Raw genomic sequence first — 21,346 nt, 5'->3', positions numbered from 1 at the left:
TTATTAGAAATAACAGTTTAATAAAAAAAAATCTAAATGATTTTAAAAAATAATAAATATAAACAAAAATATAAATATATATACATTATAATAGACTTTGCTCCTCTAATTTGTAGTTTTCTATCAGCTTCAGCATCGCTTTCTTTGCTTTTGAGGACTCAATTTTTTCAATTAAATTTGAGCACTTTACAAATAAAAGTGACAACATTGCTGAAGAAAAAGTGCAATTTCTAGTGATATTTAATATTATTGCGCTTACGCATTTTGCAAGAAAGGAGTAACCATTGTCATAAATTTGCAATATGCAATAGAATGCGCCTGCTGCGGTTGGAATCGCTAAATCTAAAGAGTTTATTGCATCTTCAGCCAATGAAGACGAACAAACATCTGAAATTTCGCTGATTTCCATCGAAGGGAGCATGTTAAGAGCTTTGACCTTTACAGAAGCGATGTTTGTACTCAAAGATAATTTTAATAGCTCCAAATTAGTTCCGTGTTCAAGGAATTTGGTCGCAAGAATGACAGAATTGTACTTTTTGTATATTTCATCGCTTTTTGTCCCATTTGCGATCAACATGTCGACAATAAATTTTTCATCTTCGTTTTCGTCATGATTTTGAGAATTTTGGAGCTTCACGTGACCTAACCTTACGGCAAGTTGCTTACAGAACTCGTCACGTGGCTCGTTTATCACTCGATTTATTCCCATTGATCTTGTGAACCTAAGTAAAGGTTTTGAGTTAGAAATCGATGAAGAAATTTTATCTCCAAGGAGTTTTACGAGCTGTATTAGCGAAGAATGGCAAACTGGAACTCTTTTGTACATTTTGACTAAACTCGCCACTAAATCTACTTCGTTATCATCGTAAATGACTGGCAATGGGTAGTGTTGGCCAAATACTGTGATTGCTTCACTTGCTGACTTAGATTTCATAATTTCATTGAAGAAATTTTTGGCAATTATTTCATTTGCAGTGAAATCCGCAGCGAAGTGGCAAGAATTACTCTTTTCTGGTGGTTGTTTCGCATCCAAAGCGTATAAAAACGATCGATACAACCGAATTTCCTCAGAATCCTTTGAATTAATGATACAATTCCTTATTGCACCGATTATTATATCATCCGGCTTTCCACTCCATCTTTCCAGCATCAAAAACAGCAAAGAAGGTTTCATTGTCAGTAATGGCTTCGTTGCAGGGTTTAATTTCATTATTATCCTTGTTACATTGGAGTCTTTTGGCAACTCCGATATCGGGCCAATGAAATTTGCCTTCAACGATGCGAAAGCTGGGAATTTCGACAAAAATGTTGAAATAATAATATATCCAATGCTTCCAAGACCACAATTAGTGTGTTGGCTTATGATATTTAAGCACGTCTGTATCTGTAATGGCAGTAAATTCTGTGCGCATTTGAAAATGAAACCAATAATTTGTTCTGGAGCTGCAACATGAAGACTGTGGATGTTATAAATGATGTAGTTCATCACAGAAAGTCTTATATGCATGCCACAAAGCAGCTGCATCGAAATAGCCGTCAAAGGAAAAGAATCTTTGATTGAATAAGAAGGACAAACAATGATATCTGAGGAAATGACGGAATAAAAGGTCCGAATAGACGATATCAAGGTCTGTAATTGAATGGAATCCTCAAGAAATTCGTAATCTTGAGAATTGAGGTAAACAATCAAAGGGGCGAGGGCTATTGCAATGACTTTGTCATATATATCATCACAGTCACCTGCAAATGAGTCGCAAAACTTGATAAGTGACAAAACAAATGAGATAGATAGTTGCATCGTCGGAATTATCTCCCAAACTGTATCAAATACTGTTTGTAGTAAGGTAATGTCCCCAAATCTCCCAAGAACTGAAAGAATATTCAAACGAGATGAAATATTTGTTTCATTAAAGTAATCAAAGGTCTCGCAGATACGAGATATTAGTATATTGACCTTCTTGTAGTAAAAACATGACAGATTAAGAAGTAATTCTTCAAGAGGATTAATTAAATTTTGGAATCTTAAACACCAGATCACGAAATCAACAAAATCATCAAAGTAGGCTTCGAATATTCTAATGGGGATCTTCTCTATCAATGAAATGATTCGTAACTGGTAATCTGTATTCTTAATTCTCGCGCGAAGGGCGTGGACGTAAAACCATGTCGGAAGCATGTTCGCAACCTCTGTAAATGCCTCGATTTCTTCAACAGTTAGCGTCAAAATTGAAGGATGGTCGTTGTCAGATTTGCCATTCGCTTCAGACTTGATTGAATAGACAAGCCAGTGCGGTATCTCGATTGTGTTGATATTAAACGATGGATTCTTGACTGCGTTTACAAACATGCGGGCATAAATTTTCATTGATTGTTTTGAGTTAGTATTTTCAAGAATTGGAATGATACTAAGATCTCCATAGGCCACATAATCGGACCATATTCGGAGAACCATTAAATTTAAAGAAGAATTGTCATATTGAAGATTTAAAGTATTTAATGCTAAAATTTTGTTGTTAACGAGCCATCTGATAACTATTAGTGCTGTTTCAATAACGTTGAAGTCGTTGTCGGGTTCTGACATTTTTTGAATTCGATTTTTGATATTTTCTAAAGTTTCGGGGTATTTTTCAGGTAAAGCGAGATTTGCGAGTGGTAATATTTGACATAGCATTTCGATGATCGAATCAACATCAAATTGCGTTGCGTGGTACCAAAAAACATCAGAATAATTTATTGGGTTCATATTTATGAGAATTGCGAGCGGACCGACTTGCATCCAATTAGATATTGACATATTTTGAAATAATTGGTTTAAAACTTCAAAAATACATGGAATTTTTTGCATTCCGCCTGCTAATAAAAATTTCGAAAGATTTGTGTAAAATTCGTCATCCACGAGTGTAATGTGATGAATGCAATCATCTGAAATAGGTAATAAAAACGAATTTCTTTCATCAAGTGGCAAATAATTAAATGCATATGTAATTGCTGCTAAATAAATAAGTGATTTGTCAGGAGATGGGTCATCTTCTTGTATTTTATTTTCAATTGCTAAAAAAGTCTTTTTTGGATCGCATAAACAACATTGATTTATCAAATATCCGAGTTTTGATCTGATATTCATCACCCTACCCCTACTTGTCGAAGGATTTCGTAGTTCATCGAAATATCCTTCGAGCTCTTGTATTAAAATGGGAAAAGGAGTTGTAGACAAAAAAAGGTTGTCACTTTTTATTCAATCATCATTCAAATATCCACAAGAAAATTTCTTATAATATGCCAATCTTTAAACTATAAACACATACTGTCTATTTAACTTATAGTCTATCATATATTTCAGTAAAAGTTCATCGAAACGTGTATGAAATTTCGGAATTTTGAAATATTATTATCAGTCATAATAAACTAGAGGAACACATTCACTAATACTTTAATGAATTAGTCATCTATGTTACAAATCTATTCAGTATATTTGTTAAATATTTGATAATATTCACTAATTTAATTGAAAAGGCAATACTGTCTTTATTGAGTGAGTTAATACGCATGAAATCTTGTAGATTCAATTGTTAAATTAGGAAATTCAATTTGTGATTTTATGATCTTATGATTAATAATGAAATATATAGTTCATTGAAATATTATTTCTGAAAAACTAATAATTGTCAAACAGGTTTTTCTCATTTTCGATGGATGAGAGAGCATTGATTCGATTATATTCTCATCTGCCGAATTATCCCAAAATAACATTCAAATTTTTAAATAAATCGTATGTTATAGGCATTCCCCTTGCATTTATTGTTTCAAAGAAAGCACACGATGAATATATCAATCAAAATCAAACAGTACTTGAAATTCCGTATGAAATAAAGAACGATCTGTTTAGAGATATAGTAGCTATAATAGAAAATTCTAGTGAAATGGAAATTCTTCAATTAAATTTAAGTCTCATTAAAGACGATCTTAAAATGTTAAACTACATTCAATGCAACCTAATACTTGACATTCTAAGAAATGAGTACAATAAAGAAATTCCTGATGATGACGAAAAAATAATTTTGATTGCCAGAAGAATTCCAATAAAAGCTGCTATTGGTATGGATATTAGCAAAGACATTGGATTTGTAGCTGCTAATTATATCAAAAATGGATTTGCTGCATGCAATGAACTTGATCTTGAATTTATCGAACAAATTTACTCGCATCCTTACCTCAAAATCATGACAGAAGACTCTCTTTTAGATGATATATTCAAAATAATCGAGAAATACGGTCGTAAAGCATATCATTTTATGGATTTTATCAGAATTTACATGCTTAAACCGGAAGGGCTTTTTAAATACGCCGATTTCACATCAAAACATAAAATCTCTCAAAAGATGGTTGAAAATTTACTATATGCTTATAGTATTGATGAGAAAAACTGTCCATTTGATTATAATCGCTATAAAACTTCAGAACTCATTCTTGGAAAGATCGCAATGTTAAATAGTTCTAAATATCAAAATGGAATGCTATTTGATACTCCACATGGCTTATTTGAGTATTTTAGAATGAAATACGATAATCCACCAGTAGAAGTCACTTCAAGTTCATATACAAGTGCTGCACCATCAGTAGTTATTGCTCCTGAAGCATTGCCAGGCCACTGGGTCTCGAATAAAGAAGAAAACAGTTGGATTGAATTTGAATTCAAGAATGGATCGTTTATGCTTTCAAAATATATGTTTGTAAGCCATGATGGTCCTTCATACTGTAAAAGTTGGAAAGTTGAAGCGTATAATCCAGAACTTGGAAAATATGTTATTATTTCTCAAGTAAAAGATGAAAAAGGACTTTGCTTCAAACGATCGAAGAAGGTTTTCAGTGTTGATGATTCTAATATCATTGCAACAAAGATAAGAATCACATTAACTGGAAAATCTTCAAATGATGACTACAGATTCTGTCTAAGACGCGTTGAATTCTTCGGAAAGTATTTTGAATAATTTCTTATTATTATTTCTTTGTTTTTGTTTTAAATTTAAAAAAAAATCAACTTTTTTAAAGAATTAATACATTTTTACTCTTTGTTGATGCTTGACATTTTGAACTCTTATACTAAATTTAGCTAAAACCAAACTACGGATTTTTACAATATTCTGATAACAAGAATTTTGTAAAAATGGCTTACTTGAGTTATGTATTATAAAAATCTGTAGTTTGCTTATCAGCAAGATGTGTTACATTTTTCAGACTTTTTGTCAGGGGGCGAGACGTTTCAAAAATTTTGGAAAAGTGTAATTCTCTAGTATATGTCGATAAAAAAATTGAGTACTTGGTGACACAAAACACCAAAATGTCAAAAAACCTTGAAAGTCCAAAAAATTTTTTGGTGTCAGAAAAGTTTACAAATGTTTACGTTCTGACAAACAGAGTCGCACTTTTTTTTTCATGGGTCAAATAACGAAATCATGCAAAGAATTAAAGCGTGTTGGCATTCTTACAGAGTGTGGACGATTTAATATCAATATTAATGGTCGAATAATCAAAACAAAGAAGTCTTCGGCAGTTTGTTTTTCAGATTTAATACAAGAAAAATGTTTAATTAATAAATGTATATCATCATTTGAAATAAATCTAGATCTTAAATGCAAGGATTCAATCGACATACTTTCAGAGTTTCTTGAAACAGGAAAACTTGACTTTGAAGAAGATGAGTCACATTATCATGATATATTTGAAATTGGAAAACATTTTGGAAATCAATTATTCATACAATTATATTCCGAACATGTTAAACTCGACAAATCTATTACAAAAGAAAACGTTTTTCAAAAGTATGAAATTTCAGTTTTCGAAAATGATATTATTACAGAAAACGAATGCATTGGATTCATTTCATCACATTTATATTGTTTAGATGACAATGATATCATTGAACATTTCGCAAAAAATGGGTATGAATTTTGTGAAAAAATCATTTCCTCTGAAGAATTAAAGATCGACAACGAAGATCATCTATCTTTGTTACTTTTATCAATCTGCAATATAAATGATACATTCTTTGATTTATTTAGATACATCAAATTGGCATTTTGTACAAGAGAAATTTATGACACAATTTATAACTTTTGTATTGAACATTCATTCGAAAGAGTTCTTCTCCCTATATATAACGAAACATTAAAGAATTATCATTCAATTCTCAGAGAAAATGTTGAAATCTCAAATGGGCCTATTTCATTATTCGAAAAACCTTTAATTAAAAATCAATTTACAATATCAAATAACTCTATTTGTGCTTATGAATCTATGTTAGTAGATTATAAAGAAATTAAAATGGAATTTACAGCTTCATCTGTTCTAAATGGAAGTTTATCAGATATAAATTCTTATAGAAATGATGTTGATTTCTATACTAATGATTTGCCTAATTCTTGGATAAAAGCTGATCTAAAAGGATATAAATTAAAACCAACAAATTATATGTTACAATCTAGAGTAACTGATAATAATTATTTATTGAGAAGATGGAAGTTAGAAGGAATCAAAGAAGATGGAACAACTGTTGTATTAGATAATGATAAATATTATGAATTTAAACAAAGAGAAATCAAAGAATTTCCACTTCAAACAAACGAATATTTTGTATCTTTCAAATTAACTCAAACAGGAAAGGATTCAAGCAATTGTTATTTTTTGCAAATTCTTATCTTTGATTTCAAAGGTGAGTTAATAAAAATATAAAAATGAGTTATGTTAAATCATTCTTAATACGAAATTTTGACAATAACAATCTCAAATTTAAGAACTTTACGTGTTGTAAAGTGTTTATTTTTTAGAAATTGGCAAAATTTACATGTGATCCCGTCCGTAACCACACAAAATTGAGAGTGTTATGAACAGTAGATCTAGGAGTAAATTTTTAGCCTACCTTAGATTTTATCACCTAACTCCTAGATCAAGGTGTTTTAATTATAAGCTCGCTCAAACTAATATTTTTCTCATCCGGGATTCAATCCAATTCTGCTACATTTAATAGAACATTTGATGCATGTTCTAATTCTTTCTTCAATGCGGTTTTGTTTTGAAATCATTTATCAACTCAAATTTCCTGTTAAAGGTTTTGTTTTCTATGCCTCTTCTAACCTGTATATCTCTTTTTGAGAGAGTGTCAGAAAGTGGTAAGTACAACTTTAATGTTTGTTAATGGTGCACTTATCACTTTCTGACTAGCTATTAAAAAAATCAATATATCTTTATTTTAATAGCAGAAAAAGTATAGCAGCCATATTAGGTACTATATATTAATTTATATTTACTTTCTCCTGACCAAAAATATTAATTTTTGACCTTAGAATATTGGGAAAGAAAGCTTGCGTGTCAAAAAAATTGAGAGGATGTCAAAAAGTAGTAAGTGCACCCTTAAATGAATTTTCGATTTCATGAAATTTTCAAAATAGAAAAGCACAAACATAATATTTACATACAAACAAAAAAAATCTATATAAACTATATTTCCATAGCCAAATCAAATAAATCGGCTTCTGTTTCATAAACTTTCCGAAATTTCTTATAATATCTAAACAACACACATGTTGAAAGAAAACATAAAACAAGGAAGAGGCAAAACTGAGTTAATGTGAAAACCCATGGGATATTTTCATATTCTAAGTATATTTCTCCTGATGACCATGCAACTCTGTCCCAGCTTACGGATACTAGATATCTGGAATTGATTGGCGCAACAGATTTGCATTCAATTTTATTTTTTGTGATAAGAACACCAGGAGTAACGTCATATCCTATCTTGCAGTACAAGTTACTTGGAATACGCCATGGAACTTCATCAATTATAACCTCGGCTGTACTTTCTGGAATTCTTCCTCTAGCCATTCGAACTACGGGGATATGGAGCGTACAATTACGAATCCCATCACCTACATAGAAATTTGGGCATCTGCATAAGTCTTCGGAGATGCAAGTTGCGCCACTTGCGCAAGGATTAGAACAACCCCAACAACCAGTTGTGTAAGGATCGCCATATGGATGACCAGAAGTACATATGCACTTCCCTTTATAGGCCAGTGTATTCCGAAGCTCGCATATTATATCTGGATAGTCATCATAATTATATTTTGTATTAATGTGGTTTGATTCCGAAGGATTATCATTAGATAATTGTATTTTACTTTCATTGGATTCAGTGTATTCGTCTGAAATCCAACTATCTTTAGATTTTTGTCCAATCTGATCGATTTGCTCTTTCCAAATCATTTTTTTAACAAGAGAATGAACATTATGACGATCTTCGTTTGTTTTCCTGCCTGAATATGGAAATTGTCTGAATAATGCGTATGTTTGAAGCTGACATTTCGCTAAATCTCGTTCCATTTTAATGCATTTCTCGAAATATCTTAGAGAACTATTAAATTGGTTCGCTGGAGAAACTGCATTTCCAAATGTGATCAAATACCACAGGTGGAAATGCATTGTAAATTCAAGCGAACACCAACTTAAATTCTAAATGTTTTTCTATACTTGAAATTGCATATCATTGATGAATTGAATATTCAATTTAAGATATCACTAATTTTATCTTCTTAATCGAATTTTATTTGTCGTTTTGACTGGAAAAAATTGATTAGAACTTTTGGTAATGACAAGAAGAAATGATTTTCATTCCAAAATTTAAAAAACGAATTAAATTGAAATTATGCAATATATATTGTCATTCACAAAAATTCGACTTCAAAATTCAATTAATGATTTAATTAAGGGTGCGCCCGGGAGGATCATGTAAACTTCAGAATTTAGAACCTTAATTTTTAAGCAATCACTTGGTACCTAAATAGGTAGGAAAACTCTAAAAATATCAAAAAATACAACTTGGCTCCATAATAATCCTGTCATGGTGGCTGTTTGTATCCCCTAGTATTTTCCTCTTGAATCTCTTTTTCTGTCGAAATTAAATTCAAATCTCAGAAGTAGAAGTGAATAATCGACTTATTACTGCTATTATACGAATAAATAAATTCATTATATTATTTTTATTTACATAATATCTGTTTGAAGTCCATAATTCTATAAATTTTTCTTCAAAAACATTACAATCTTGATAGTTTTGATACTGTTTAATAGGTTTTTGGCACCTTATTTAGTATTTACTACGTATAGAGTCGATCTGAACTTAATTTTCGGAAATTTAAAATATTTATTATAAGTAAAATCTGATTTGAAATTTATGTTTAACTACTCATATCTTGCATTATCCTGAGTAGCTTTTGTAAAAATTCATCAAAAAAGATTTTAACGTGCTTTAATTTTTATTTTTTAAATAATGCATATTATTATATAACTAGCATATTTACAAATTTTAGTGCTTTCAAAAATTTAATCCTCCTCCTCTCAAATAAACGTACATTCGGGTGGCCTGTTTTTTGCAAAAAATAAAATTTCATTTTTTATGCTTAAAAAGTCAGAATTTTTATTTGCTTCTGGGATATATGATGGCTATATCAGATGCCCATTCTTTTTGATACTCAACATTAAACATAAAACTTAGCCGTTAAGGCTCTTCTGAAAATATTTTTTTTTCCCGAAAAATTTTCGAAAAAAATCAAAAAATTTAAAAATCCCCGAACCTGCAGGGATTTTAAAAAATTCTTTTTAGTAAAACTTAAGGTATAGATCCAAGGTGATGTGATTTTTGCATCCCTGGGATGGACGATACACCCAAAGTGTCACCTTTTTTGGGATAACGTGAATTTTAAATATCATGAGAGTTCTGCAAACCATATGCACAATATCTATTCAGCCTGACTTCTTGTATATATGAGTTAGACTTCTTAAATATTGTGCTTGGGGCGATATAAGTATTTCCGAGATTACCATCGTGCTCTATAGTATGCTACTTCTCCCTGGTTCTAGCTCAGTTCCAAGGATATTGGCGTTCAAGGATTTGGCAAGGTCCTTCCGAAGTCTCTCATTCGATGAGAGATTTCGGAAGAATCTTGCCTTAAAGTACTCCAACTCTTGTTCTTTTGTTCCTAAATAGTGAGAAAAGTTATTTGACTACTTAAGGTAGAGATTATCCGAGGTCCCTCATTTGATGAGAGGCCTCGGATAATCTCTGCTTTAAAATTGTACACTTGTAGTCCATGAGAGTGTAAGTATACATTGATAGGACAGCTTTCTTCTGAAGTCTTAGATTTGATGAGAACCTCAGAAGAAAACTGTCATATTTTATAGTAAAAGGAGTTTCAGGAGCTCCAAAGCTCCCTTTCGTAAGGATTAGGAGCTTTGGAGCTCCTGGTTCGTAGATGTGTTTCGCATCTTTCATCAGCAAAGGACATTTACCATCTGGGACTCTGTTGATGGAGACTCAGGAGCTCCAAAGCTCCCTTTAGTAAGGATTAGAAGCTTTGAAGCTCCTGGTTTCGTAGACGTGTTTCGCATCTTTCATCAGAAAGAGGCCCAAATGGTAAATAGCCTCTGCTGATGAGCTTCAGGAGCTCCAAGACTCCCTCTCGTAACGATTAGGAGCTTTGTAGCTCCTGAAGGTAAGGTAGGATTGCTCTGATCTCTAATCAGTAGATGCCATGCCTCATTATGAACTCTACTGACAAGAGATCAAGAGCTCCAAGGACTCCTTTTTTAGTTAGTGGCGTTCTCACCATTTAGTAGGATTGCTGATCCTACTAATGAAGTGATCACTTAGTATACGTTTTGAATAAATTGAATTTTTTTTAGAATTTAGTATTTTTTATAGACATCACATGTATATTATAAATACATAAATATATTCTTTAATTCAAAAAATTCAATTCGGTTTTGGGATGGGCATCCCAGCCCCAAGTATTCAATTTTATTCAATTTTTAAAGAATTTTGGGTTGGGATGCCCAGACCAAAACAAGCTTTATATTTTGATGTGTAGATACGTATGTGTGCATCATTGTTGTGTTATATATTATGTTTTTAATGAAAAAAAATCTGATTCAAAAAAAATTATCACTAATTAGTTGATAATATAAAGAAAAAATAGATAAATTGTATGTTTTGAGAGTATTTATCCACATTCACTCATATGAATTTCATTAAATAGTGTCTTTTTACTCCCAAATTTATTTTGAATTATTGAAATCAAAGAAAAAAAATCAGAAAAATTTCTCGAAATTTTTATTTTCAAAAAAAATTTGGATTTTATATTGAAAACTGACACTGGGAGGACGATAGGGCTGGGATTGGAGATACCCCGCTCACTTGGGAAAAATACGGATCTATACTTAAGGATATTGTATCAGATATATTGGTATGGGCAAATTCAATTTTAATCCAATATTCATCGAGATATTAAGTTAACGAAGCTTTCAAAATTGAGAGGGTAATCCTCCTCCTCTCAAATAAACGTACATGCGGGTGCACCCTTAAAACTAAAATATAATATAATTATAATCTTATTCTTCAATACTGCAGAATTATTGTAAATAATTATATTCAATAAAATTATCATTCATTCTGTAATATCAGCTCTATTTATCAAATTTTCATCAAGAATTATAAGCACTAACAGTATCTGTGTATACTCCTCTGAGAGTTCTTCTGAATAATACAACTTTTCGAGAAAATTTCAATTTTACCCAGGATTACTTGGAATTTAGATCTCATATTCAGAATATGCTCTCCTTGAATATGATTTTCATTGAATACCAATAATACGCTAACCTTTCAAGATGTGCTCATCGGAATTCAAAAGCGTTGAAAAAAAAATTCAAAAAATTTTCTTCGGTAATGAGAAATGAAGGTGGTGATTTCCCATTACTTAGAATTGAAAACGACCACCCTTTTTACCAGCAGGAGCTACGCTCTTGTAGGCCAAATTTTTATTCATACCCTACCATTTATCTAATAACGTTTTCGACATTACATTTAGCGCTCGCAATTTTCTTATCATTTCTTTCGAACAGCTGGCATAATGTCAAGATCAGATATGATAAGGATGTCAATTCGGAAAACTGTTTTCATTTTAGGAGAATATAATTTTCCTTTTCGAAAATTTAAAAAGTGAGACGCGCAGGATTCGAACTTTTTTAAAAGTTGATTTAAATATATTCTAGTGTGGATTCTAAGGATAATATCATATTTAAAATAAGAATATACTAGTTTAGGTGGTATAATTTTTTTTCGATAAATTTGAGAGCATGTACGTTTAGGGCATCAAAAGTGTCAATTCGCTCAGCGAAAGCTGAGCTAGCTTCGTTCTCGAAAGAATAGGGAAGGCGTGAAAGAGAGTGATACAGATGTTGACACATTTATATCATTTCAACAAATTTTGATCAAATTGAAATGCAATGAAATTCAATTCACTTCATATCCTTCAGTCAGTACATTGACATCCTTCTACATCACAATGATAACTCGTGCATCAATAGTTCTACAACTAACTCAGAAAAAACAAGATTTTTCCTTCCAGCTTACAGCTTTTAAAAAGTTTCGATGATAAAAATCACTCTACTCTTGTTTATCGATATGTTGTGATAGTAGGTAAACGTATTCTTATCGATATTAATAAAAATATTTTTACGAAAATCTGAACCAATTACAGAGTTATTCATAAAGTTTATGATAACTGTAATTACTTCATCTTTGTTTTATATTTGAATAAACAATTTAATTTAATTTGCATAATTTTTTTTAGTTGAAAGACAGGAAACTTAGTTGAGTTTGTATTATTTTTATCGTTCAATTCATTGTATATGTGAGTGATCCAGATATTTAAGATATTTAGAAAAAATTTATTAATTTGATTAACAAATTTTAATCAAAATAGCAAAAATCTATTTGATAGCTGTAAGCAAATAATAATTTCTATTTCAACCAAAATCACTTATTTTCATATAAACGTATAAAATTGTCAATTTTATGAGAATAAATTTAAAATCTCATGAAATATAAAGGAGAGTAATATTTTTCAATTTTCTTTTTTTTCTTTCTCTCAAATATTTTCTATTGGGAATTTTCTTGTTATCAAAAAATAATTTTAATATTTGTTTATTTCATTACATACAATAAAATTTTAAAAACTCTATTTGTTCACAAGAAAATTTTTTTCCTTCATATGAAGAAACATTTTGTTCTCCATTTGATGCTGAGTCTAAATCTCGATTTTTGAATTTTCTTCTTTCCAAATTTCTTTTTTCCAAATTAGAAGTTTAATTCAAATTTTCAATAGTTTATATATTTTCTCAAACCGTCTTAGATTTTCTCACTTTTTAGGGATTTTCTCTCAAAATATACAAAAATAGTAATACCAATACATGTGTCTAATATACTTTAAAACCATCGTGACAAAATTCAAAAACGAAGAGTTCTTCTCTCCAAATTTTTTTTCAAAATCAAAAAAATGAGATAAAATAATACGTTTGGAAAATTCATTTTTATGTAATGCATGAAAAATAGCGTGACTTCACTTTTGACAGTTTACAAATGTAAAGTGTTGCATCCTTAAAAACTTGGAAATATATACATTCATGAATTATCTTGTATATTAATTGAAAATCCATAAAACCTTAACAATATTTTTTCTTAAAAAAAAACTATAAAAATATAAATAAAATTAATCGTTAAATAAAAATATTTGATATTAGAATTTTATTGGAAAAATAAAAAACTTAATATTTTAAAGAAATACTTAAATACTTGAATGTTTTAACTTTTACATTATCATATAGACTCTCAAATTATTGATTGGAAACGGTTTGAGGGTTATCAATTTAAAAAAAATTGTGAGTTTTTTAGATTTTTGGCAATGAGTTTTAAAAATTTGTGAGTGAGAATGTGTGTTGATGCTTGGCACTTTGAAGGGAAGATGTTCCGGGTTCACAATTATTAATGGAATAAATAAAATGATTATAAATATAATATATTAGAAAATAATTTGCAAAATCTCTCCATTTTTATAAATTTAATAATAGAAGTTGATCTATATAGAAAGAGTGTTTTATCTATTAAGTTTTTGGCTTTTGCCTTCAAATCATTAATATAATTTTTTCAAAAAAATTGTTTTATTTAAAATAAACAAATTTTATCAAATAACTAGTATTTTTAAATTATCTTTTGAAAAATTGAAAAATTTACAAATTAAAAAATGGAAGACATCTTGGTTCGTCTCGAAAACCCAGAAGATCTTAAAACTTTTCAACTCCCAACCGTTCCCGCCGATCAGGTTCTCAACGTAATTGAAGTAAAATATCAAGAATACATTAATAATCCAAATGTAACTCTCGAAGATACGGCAAAAACACTTTCAATAGGAAAAGAACGTTTGAAAAAAATTTTCGTACTACTCGGCTATCCAATAAAAGAAAGAGGAAGACCAAAGAAAAAAATTTTTGAGGAAGATGTATACAAAATTTTGGAAATTAAAGCACAATATGACATTGGATACAAAAGGATCAAAGAATCATATTTCGAAAAAGTCGAAAGATTTACATTCAACGATGCTTTCAAAATTTTCAATCAACAACATTTGTTTACATTTCACAGGCATCAGAAAATCGACGAACATCCACATGAATACGTTGCTCAATATGTTAATCAATTGTGGCATACTGATTTGAAATTTCTGAAGGACGATAACGGTAACCTTCAATATTTAATTTCATTTCTTGATGACAGAAGCAGATACATTATTTGCTGGGATGTTTTCGATACAAAAGAAATGAAAAATACTGCCAGAGTATTTCGTCACGCAATTGATTTAGTCAAATTAGTTCCACATGGAATTCTCACAGATAATGGAACAGAATTCATTGGAAAAGATTTTGAAGCGGTTTGCCAAGAATTCAATATAAAACATTTCAAAACTCATCCGTACTCTCCAGAGGAAAATGGAAAAATTGAAAGGAGTTGGGAGACTCTTTTCAAGACAAACCCTGGAGTGAACGTCTTTGAGTTCATCCCCAATGTTGTTTCCCAGTATAATAGGGTATGGAAACACTCCGCATTATTCAAACTCTTTGGGGAGAAATTGACTCCATTTGAGGCCTGGGAAAGAGGCCCCAAATGGACAAAAGATCTCTGCGCTGAACCAGGCTTCGAAAAAAATCTTAGAGATTAACAAATAATTTCAAAAACAAGAAAATTCAAAAAATCACAAAAAGGAAGTTAAGGAATAAACACTTACATTTATTACATTTGGATTTTTTTAAAAAATTCAGTATTATTTTTAGAAATAAGATAATATAGTTCTAAATAAAACAAAGAATGTTAAGAATGAAGAAGGAATTAGCGGATGCAGCCGAAGCCACGCTCACAAATTACTCTCAATATCCACTCAAATCATACAAAGTTTTGTCGAATAGTTTGATATAAAGACAAAAAATTTACAATTTTTAATTAAATCCGAACAATCTTACATATGCAGCTGAAGCACACTCACAAATTACTCTCAATATCCACTCAAATCATACAAAGTTTTATATTTTCATTTTATTGTTTCTTAATAAAGAATTTACTTTAATATTCTTAATTGTTTTCTTTTTTATATTTAATTTTTGATATCTATTTTAAAAAACTTATACAAATTCGAGTCAGCTAATAATTTAATTGAAAAAATAAAAAGAAAACATATAATTTTTAATCCGTCTAATTGAATAAGCAATATTATAAATATTATGTTAAACGGTTAATTTTTTCTCAAAAAAAATTATTTCGAATTTCCGAAATTTTTGACATTTTGGCTGAGAACTATGGTCTGCGAGGTACATAGATAGAATCAGTACCTCGCAGACTATAGTTCTCTATATGGCGCCGAAAATTTTTTGGTGAAATGTCGTCGCATTTCACCAAAAATTTTTCGGCGCCATAGGAAGAATTGGAGGATGTGAGATACTATTACATGCTATAGTACTCACACCCTCCAATTCTTAGCCAAAATGGCTAAAAATTGGGTGCAATGTAAAAAATTGCCGGAAATAATTTTCTGATACAAGCACTCAAAAATTTTATGCGATGATCTGAAAAGTTGAACAATAGTTGCTATATTACCGAGTAATCATATAAAAAGATTTGACAAATTGTCAGATTCTATTTTTTATTATTTCCGTCACTTTTACAAATTTAAATTCAAATTGAATAAATCACGTATTGATAATAAAATATGAAAAGTTGGATAGTAGTTCAGTTTCATCGTAAATTATAATCAGCATCTAATGTCCTCATTTATTTGCTCTAAACATTTTTTTAAAAAAATACGAAATAGAAATCGATAAATTTCCAGAAGATAAATCTGATCAACAGAGACTTGTGAAATTAAAAACAAATATAAATCGCTACGACATTTACTAAAACATAACATAAAATCTATTAATACTTTGCATATTGAAAATAAGCAAACCAAACGAAATAGGAGAACATTGCAATGACCAATATCAAAAATGGCACATAAGTGGCAGGGCGCTTTCTGATGTTACTCTTCTTCGTAAAAGATTTGGTCGAATTTACAGAGGAATACTCAACAGGAGGGAATTCAAATTGAACATAGTTCTCTATAAGTTCATTTTCTTCATTTAATTTGTCTGAATCCAAGTTTTCATCAACTTTATACTGAGAATTATGATTCTGATCATAGTTGTCATTATTTTCATCATCGGAACCCTCGGGAGTCTGTTGCGGCTTGTTGTCAACTTCTTCACGTGGTTTGAAGCAACCAACCGGATATAATAATTGAAATTTCAAATTATCCATGTTATAGCATAGATATTTGAATTCTTCTTGGAACTCAGGCTCAATTGTGGAAATCTGGAAATATCCGGCCACATCCGGAAAATTTGGGTAAAAATACAAAAGAGAAGATGCAGCAACCTCAATAGATTCAGATATATTAGGTATATTGAGGTTGTAGAGCTTTTCTAGCGATTACAAGCCATTGGAAGGTTCTTTTTATATATACTCTCGACCATCTGACCAAAAACTTGCATGTCTTGAAGTATCTTTTGTTTTCACTCAAGATCAAAAAACAAATTGAAGTTTTTTCAGACGGATAAATGGAATGTTGCAGCATATATCGCATGATAGGAAAAGGACGTCTGATCCTTGGGTTCTTCCTGCAAACATTCATGATATTTTGCAAATCTCGCTGATCAAATTCAACTCTTTTCAAAATTTGAGAAGAAAAGTAAATGACAGGGAGAAAAATGACATCTTTCATCGTAACTAGTAAGTAGTAAAGCATCTGATGAATCTGCGGTATGTGAATAATCTTTGTAACGATATTTTCCACTAAACTAACAGCAACTGGCTCACTAACACGGAATACAGCTACTTTTACGATAAATGTGAGGTATCTCCATGCACACATTTGTATACTTTCGCGGGAATGAATAATTAAATTTATAAAGCAATTGATTACTCTCTCTACAAATGCGGCGTATTGCTTTAATTCTATGGGATAACTAAGCACAATTGCTTCAAAAAGGCTCATGATAATGCATTGCTGTTCAAAGATATGATAATCAGGGTTGGATTTGAATTGAAGTAAAAATGGCGAGAGGTGTACAAATAATTGTTCGTATAATTCTATGTTGTGCACAATTTTTTTGCTATTGATTACTAATTTCGTTGTCTCAAAAAAAAGTTGGGGTTTTTGTAAACTTTCTTGAAAATTATACATGTATTGATAAATATCGAATGTATTGGGAAGCAGGCTTATGTGATCCATCACTTCCTCTGGCGTTTCAGGCGTCAATATTTTTTTATTTGCCTTAATTTTTGATAAAAATGCTGACTTTTGGTTTTGAGGATCAGGGAAATTCTTACCTGATATAGATTCTACAATCGATCTCATATTTTTATAGTATGATTGATCATTTTTGAGATTCAATAGGGACAAAACTGGACATTGTTTAAATATTTTAATGTCATATGCTGTAGCAACACGATACTTAACCTTCTTTTTATCAGAAGATCGATTATACCGTGTGAAATCCCATTGAATACCATATTCCTCCATAATTTATAAACAGGCGATCAATTTCTTTACAAAAAAAATTTCTGAAATGGTTTACAAAATAAAAAATACTACATAAGGTCAGGTGAGTGGGGCTTCCAGGCGCGTTGCGCCCTCTAGCCCCTAAGAAATTTTGCCCAAGACCCAAGAGGAGGACCGAACCCCAGCCGACCAGCCGGTGACAAAACCAAAACCGTTGTTATTTACATCATATGAATGGTGTCACTTTTTATATCACTTTTTAAATGTCACTTTTTATGTCACTTTTCACAAATTATATATGTTTTCATGTTTTGTCACTTTTCTGTCACTTTTCAGGTAAAGACATTTTTATTATTATATATAAATGAATTTTACAAAACCACCGTTACCGTTCTTTGGAAATAAGAGTAGATGTAAAGATATTATATTGAGAGAACTTAAGAAACTACCGAATGGTCTAACATTTGTAGATTTGTTCGGTGGAAGTTTCTATATATCCCATTTGTGCCATACAATATTCCCAGACTCAAAGATTATATGCAATGACTTCGACAACTATATGGACCGTCTCAAACATATTCCAGACACAAACAATATATTGAAAGAGTTAAACGAAAAGATACCTATAGGTAAGATGGAACGTATACCATTAGATAACAAAAATATTGTGAGAGAAGTTTTGAAAAAAGCAGAATATATAGACTGGGATAGTATATCTGCTAGACTATTATATAGTGGTGCTATAAGAGTTCATGACATTGAAACACTTATGTCAAAAGTTTTATATCTTAAATATACAAATGTTTTCAAAGAGGACATAGAAAAATATATTGAGGGTATAGAGTTTGTGAGATGTCATTGGACAGAGTTGTATGAAAAATATAAAGACAAGGAAAATGTTTTCTTTATAGTGGACCCGCCGTTCTATAACACATGGGATTTTCAATACCAAGTAGACTGGACTTTGAGAGACTCTTTAGAAACTTTAGACGTTATACATAACCATCCATGCTTTTACTTTACATCCGATAAAAGTGGTTTGGAAACCGTTATGAGATGGTTAGAAGACATAAATGACTATGAGTTTAGATATGACAAGATAGAGTATGAGAGAGGTCCCATAAACTGGAGAAAGTGTCACAATAAAGAAATTTTATTAGTAAGTAAATGTGGTTTGAAATAGGACTACTTGTTTTAGGTTTTTTCCATTGTGTCATTTATTTATTTGACGTGGCAGAAAGATATAGAGAATATGAAGATGAACCAATGCCTGCAAATGTTCAGCAGATGTACTCGTAAGAGATATTTTTATCTAATATTAATGGACGCACAGAACTTAGCGAATGCACAGCAACCTGGACAACCAAACCCAGAGAATATTCCAAATGAAGTTAGAATACAAACTGCAATGGCAAACTATGGTCAAGTGCCAACAGATGTACAAATGCAAACTGCCATGTCAAATGACGCTGCGTTAGGTTTGCCACCATGGTATGCAAATATGAGATGGAAAGAGTTTTATACAAACCCTGAAGTCGGATATAAACAACTTTATGCAGATGACGCGAACACAGGAGTTGACCCAGAATATGTTTTCTACCAGAGGAGAAACAGAATGTATGAGCTCCAGTTAAAGAATGTATGGAACTCAACAGGAACGCAAAAGACTAGGTGGACATTAGATTTTTACACGTAGTAAAATGGGTTTCTTCAGTAGTATTGGAAACTTCTTCAGAAAGAGTTGGAGAGGTATATGGAATGGAATAAAATCTGTCGGAAGAGGAGTATGGAACGGTGTCAAAAATATTGGTAAAAGAGTAGGTCAGTTCGTTGGTATTATACCTGAAGACCCTGAACCAGAAGAGCAAGCTCCCGTTATACAACGGCCTGAACCTGCACCACAGTCTAGTTGGCAACCAAATCCAACACCTCAACCGTATTAAAAAATTATATTTTTACCGTTCGATAGTAGTTGTATATGAAACTAAGTTCTCAGTAAAACGCATGGTATAATGGAATTATTCTTTTTCTTCCATCTGTAGTAAACCATACTTGAAAGTCTGAAATACTTCCACTTGGTGGTTCGTATAACTTTGTAGGTTTTTCGTAAAAGTCATTCATCAGACATAAGAAAGAGTTTTGCGCACAGAAAAATGAAGCATGAACAATAATAGCATCTGGGTCGAAAATATTTTCATATGTTCCATTAGGGTTTTCGACTTCATAATAGTCCGGGTGTACTGGATATGCTGCAGGCTGATTTAACATCCTCATAAATCTATACCATGCCAAGTTGTTATATTTTGTAGAAATATAAACGTTTTCTCCAAGGTCTTCTATTTTATTGATTTTAACAGTTGCATTTTTCCTGTCATAAATAATATCGAGATGGTATCTCCTTCGTCAATGTTAAACTAGTTTGCATATTCAATATAGATATCGTTTATTTTTTCTTGAAAAGCTTGAAGAGTTGTTTCTAAGTTTATAAGCAAATTCACTTGTAAAAGTTTTTCCTTGTTCAAATTTCTCATACATACGTTTTTCTTTGTTATAGTATCGAACTTCAAAAACCGACCGTAAATGGGAAACCATGTATGGCTTCTGAAATGAACTTCATTCTACGAAAGCCAATAGCTTTTGTGACGGATGGGTCTCTTAACCATCTTAATGGGTAGTCAAAACGATAGCCTTCATGCTTTACGGTCTCTGTCTCAAACTTTTGACCTACATTAGTAAAAAGTTCATCTAATGGTTTTAGTTGTAGCAACTCTTGAATTTTCTTTTTCTATTGGAAGCATATTTTATCTATAATAAAAATGTCAAATGAACAGCGTCTATGAGAGAAATACAACACAACCGACAACTCATTATGCAAGCTCTAAATAAGAACACACAAACTTTTCAAACTATTCTAAGATATCTGAGTCATTGAAAGAAGGAAACTTAAAACTGACATTAAACCCTTTAACAGATGAGTTTCTATTTCAAGACAAGAAGAACAATACTGTCTGTATAAATCCAACAAAAGGAACTTTAAACGAGAAACCTATAAATGAACTTCTTTTGAAAGCAGATGTTGACAACAAAGCTGACAAAGAATATGTCATTGAAAAAGTTCAAGAAGAACATGACAGAGCAGATGCAACATATGCAACAAAAGAGGATGTTGAAAATAAAGCTGACAAAGAAACTGTAGATATGTTGGCACAAACGGTTTCAAGTCATACCAGAGGTTTAATGGAAGATAGTGTCCATTTGCAAAGACTTGACATAGATGTTTCAAATAAAGCCGACAAAAATCATACACATAACATCTCTGACGTAAATGAACTTCAAGAAAAGTTAGATGACAAAGCTGACAAAGAAACTGTAGA

The 21,346-nt window shown here is 31.1% G+C and overlaps 7 protein-coding genes and 1 pseudogene across 8 annotated transcripts, besides 9 other annotated features; 2 read left to right on the top strand and 6 right to left on the bottom strand.

The window, feature by feature from the left end:
- Positions 1-85: 85 nt before the first annotated feature.
- Positions 86-3,228, bottom strand: TVAGG3_0845230 (uncharacterized protein; the record flags this gene model as incomplete). Its single annotated transcript, XM_001327647.1, has 1 exon — positions 86-2,794. The coding sequence occupies one exon, from the start codon at positions 2,792-2,794 to the stop codon at positions 86-88; it is 2,709 nt and encodes a 902-aa protein (XP_001327682.1).
- Positions 3,229-3,582: 354 nt separating this feature from the next.
- On the top strand, positions 3,583-4,988 carry TVAGG3_0845220 (protein ubiquitination; the record flags this gene model as incomplete). Its single annotated transcript, XM_001327648.1, has 1 exon — positions 3,921-4,988. One exon carries the CDS (start codon positions 3,921-3,923, stop codon positions 4,986-4,988), a length of 1,068 nt encoding a protein of 355 aa, XP_001327683.1.
- Positions 4,989-5,363: 375 nt separating this feature from the next.
- Positions 5,364-6,874, top strand: TVAGG3_0845210 (protein ubiquitination; the record flags this gene model as incomplete). Its single annotated transcript, XM_001327649.1, has 1 exon — positions 5,434-6,729. One exon carries the CDS (start codon positions 5,434-5,436, stop codon positions 6,727-6,729), a length of 1,296 nt encoding a protein of 431 aa, XP_001327684.1.
- Positions 6,875-7,149: 275 nt separating this feature from the next.
- Positions 7,150-7,182: a mobile genetic element.
- A 6-nt stretch (positions 7,183-7,188) lies between these two features.
- Positions 7,189-7,215: a mobile genetic element.
- A 163-nt stretch (positions 7,216-7,378) lies between these two features.
- Positions 7,379-7,411: a mobile genetic element.
- A 19-nt stretch (positions 7,412-7,430) lies between these two features.
- Positions 7,431-8,503, bottom strand: TVAGG3_0845170 (uncharacterized protein; the record flags this gene model as incomplete). Its single annotated transcript, XM_001327650.1, has 1 exon — positions 7,495-8,376. One exon carries the CDS (start codon positions 8,374-8,376, stop codon positions 7,495-7,497), a length of 882 nt encoding a protein of 293 aa, XP_001327685.1.
- Positions 8,504-8,761: 258 nt separating this feature from the next.
- Positions 8,762-9,667: a mobile genetic element.
- Positions 9,668-11,267: a mobile genetic element.
- TVAGG3_0845150 (uncharacterized protein) lies at positions 10,073-10,324 on the bottom strand (the record flags this gene model as incomplete). The annotated part of the gene is made up of 1 exon (XM_001327651.1): positions 10,073-10,324. The coding sequence occupies one exon, from the start codon at positions 10,322-10,324 to the stop codon at positions 10,073-10,075; it is 252 nt and encodes an 83-aa protein (XP_001327686.1).
- Positions 11,268-14,021: 2,754 nt separating the features above from the next.
- Positions 14,022-14,073: a mobile genetic element.
- Positions 14,074-14,130: 57 nt separating this feature from the next.
- Positions 14,131-15,098: a mobile genetic element.
- A 70-nt stretch (positions 15,099-15,168) lies between these two features.
- Positions 15,169-15,222: a mobile genetic element.
- Positions 15,223-16,348: 1,126 nt separating this feature from the next.
- On the bottom strand, positions 16,349-16,729 carry TVAGG3_0845100 (uncharacterized protein; the record flags this gene model as incomplete). Its single annotated transcript, XM_001297194.1, has 1 exon — positions 16,349-16,729. The coding sequence occupies one exon, from the start codon at positions 16,727-16,729 to the stop codon at positions 16,349-16,351; it is 381 nt and encodes a 126-aa protein (XP_001297195.1).
- A 136-nt stretch (positions 16,730-16,865) lies between these two features.
- TVAGG3_0845090 (uncharacterized protein) lies at positions 16,866-17,978 on the bottom strand (the record flags this gene model as incomplete). Its single annotated transcript, XM_001297195.1, has 1 exon — positions 16,866-17,465. The coding sequence occupies one exon, from the start codon at positions 17,463-17,465 to the stop codon at positions 16,866-16,868; it is 600 nt and encodes a 199-aa protein (XP_001297196.1).
- A 2,408-nt stretch (positions 17,979-20,386) lies between these two features.
- TVAGG3_0845080 lies at positions 20,387-20,770 on the bottom strand (annotated as a pseudogene). Its single transcript has one exon. A coding segment is annotated over exon 1 (384 nt).
- Positions 20,771-21,182: 412 nt separating this feature from the next.
- Positions 21,183-21,346: part of a mobile genetic element that runs on past the window's edge.

This window comes from Trichomonas vaginalis, chromosome VI, assembly GCF_026262505.1.
Source record: "Trichomonas vaginalis G3 chromosome VI, whole genome shotgun sequence".
Classification (NCBI taxonomy): Eukaryota; Parabasalia; order Trichomonadida; family Trichomonadidae; genus Trichomonas; species Trichomonas vaginalis.
This window is presented reverse-complemented; position numbering and strand designations above follow the sequence as displayed.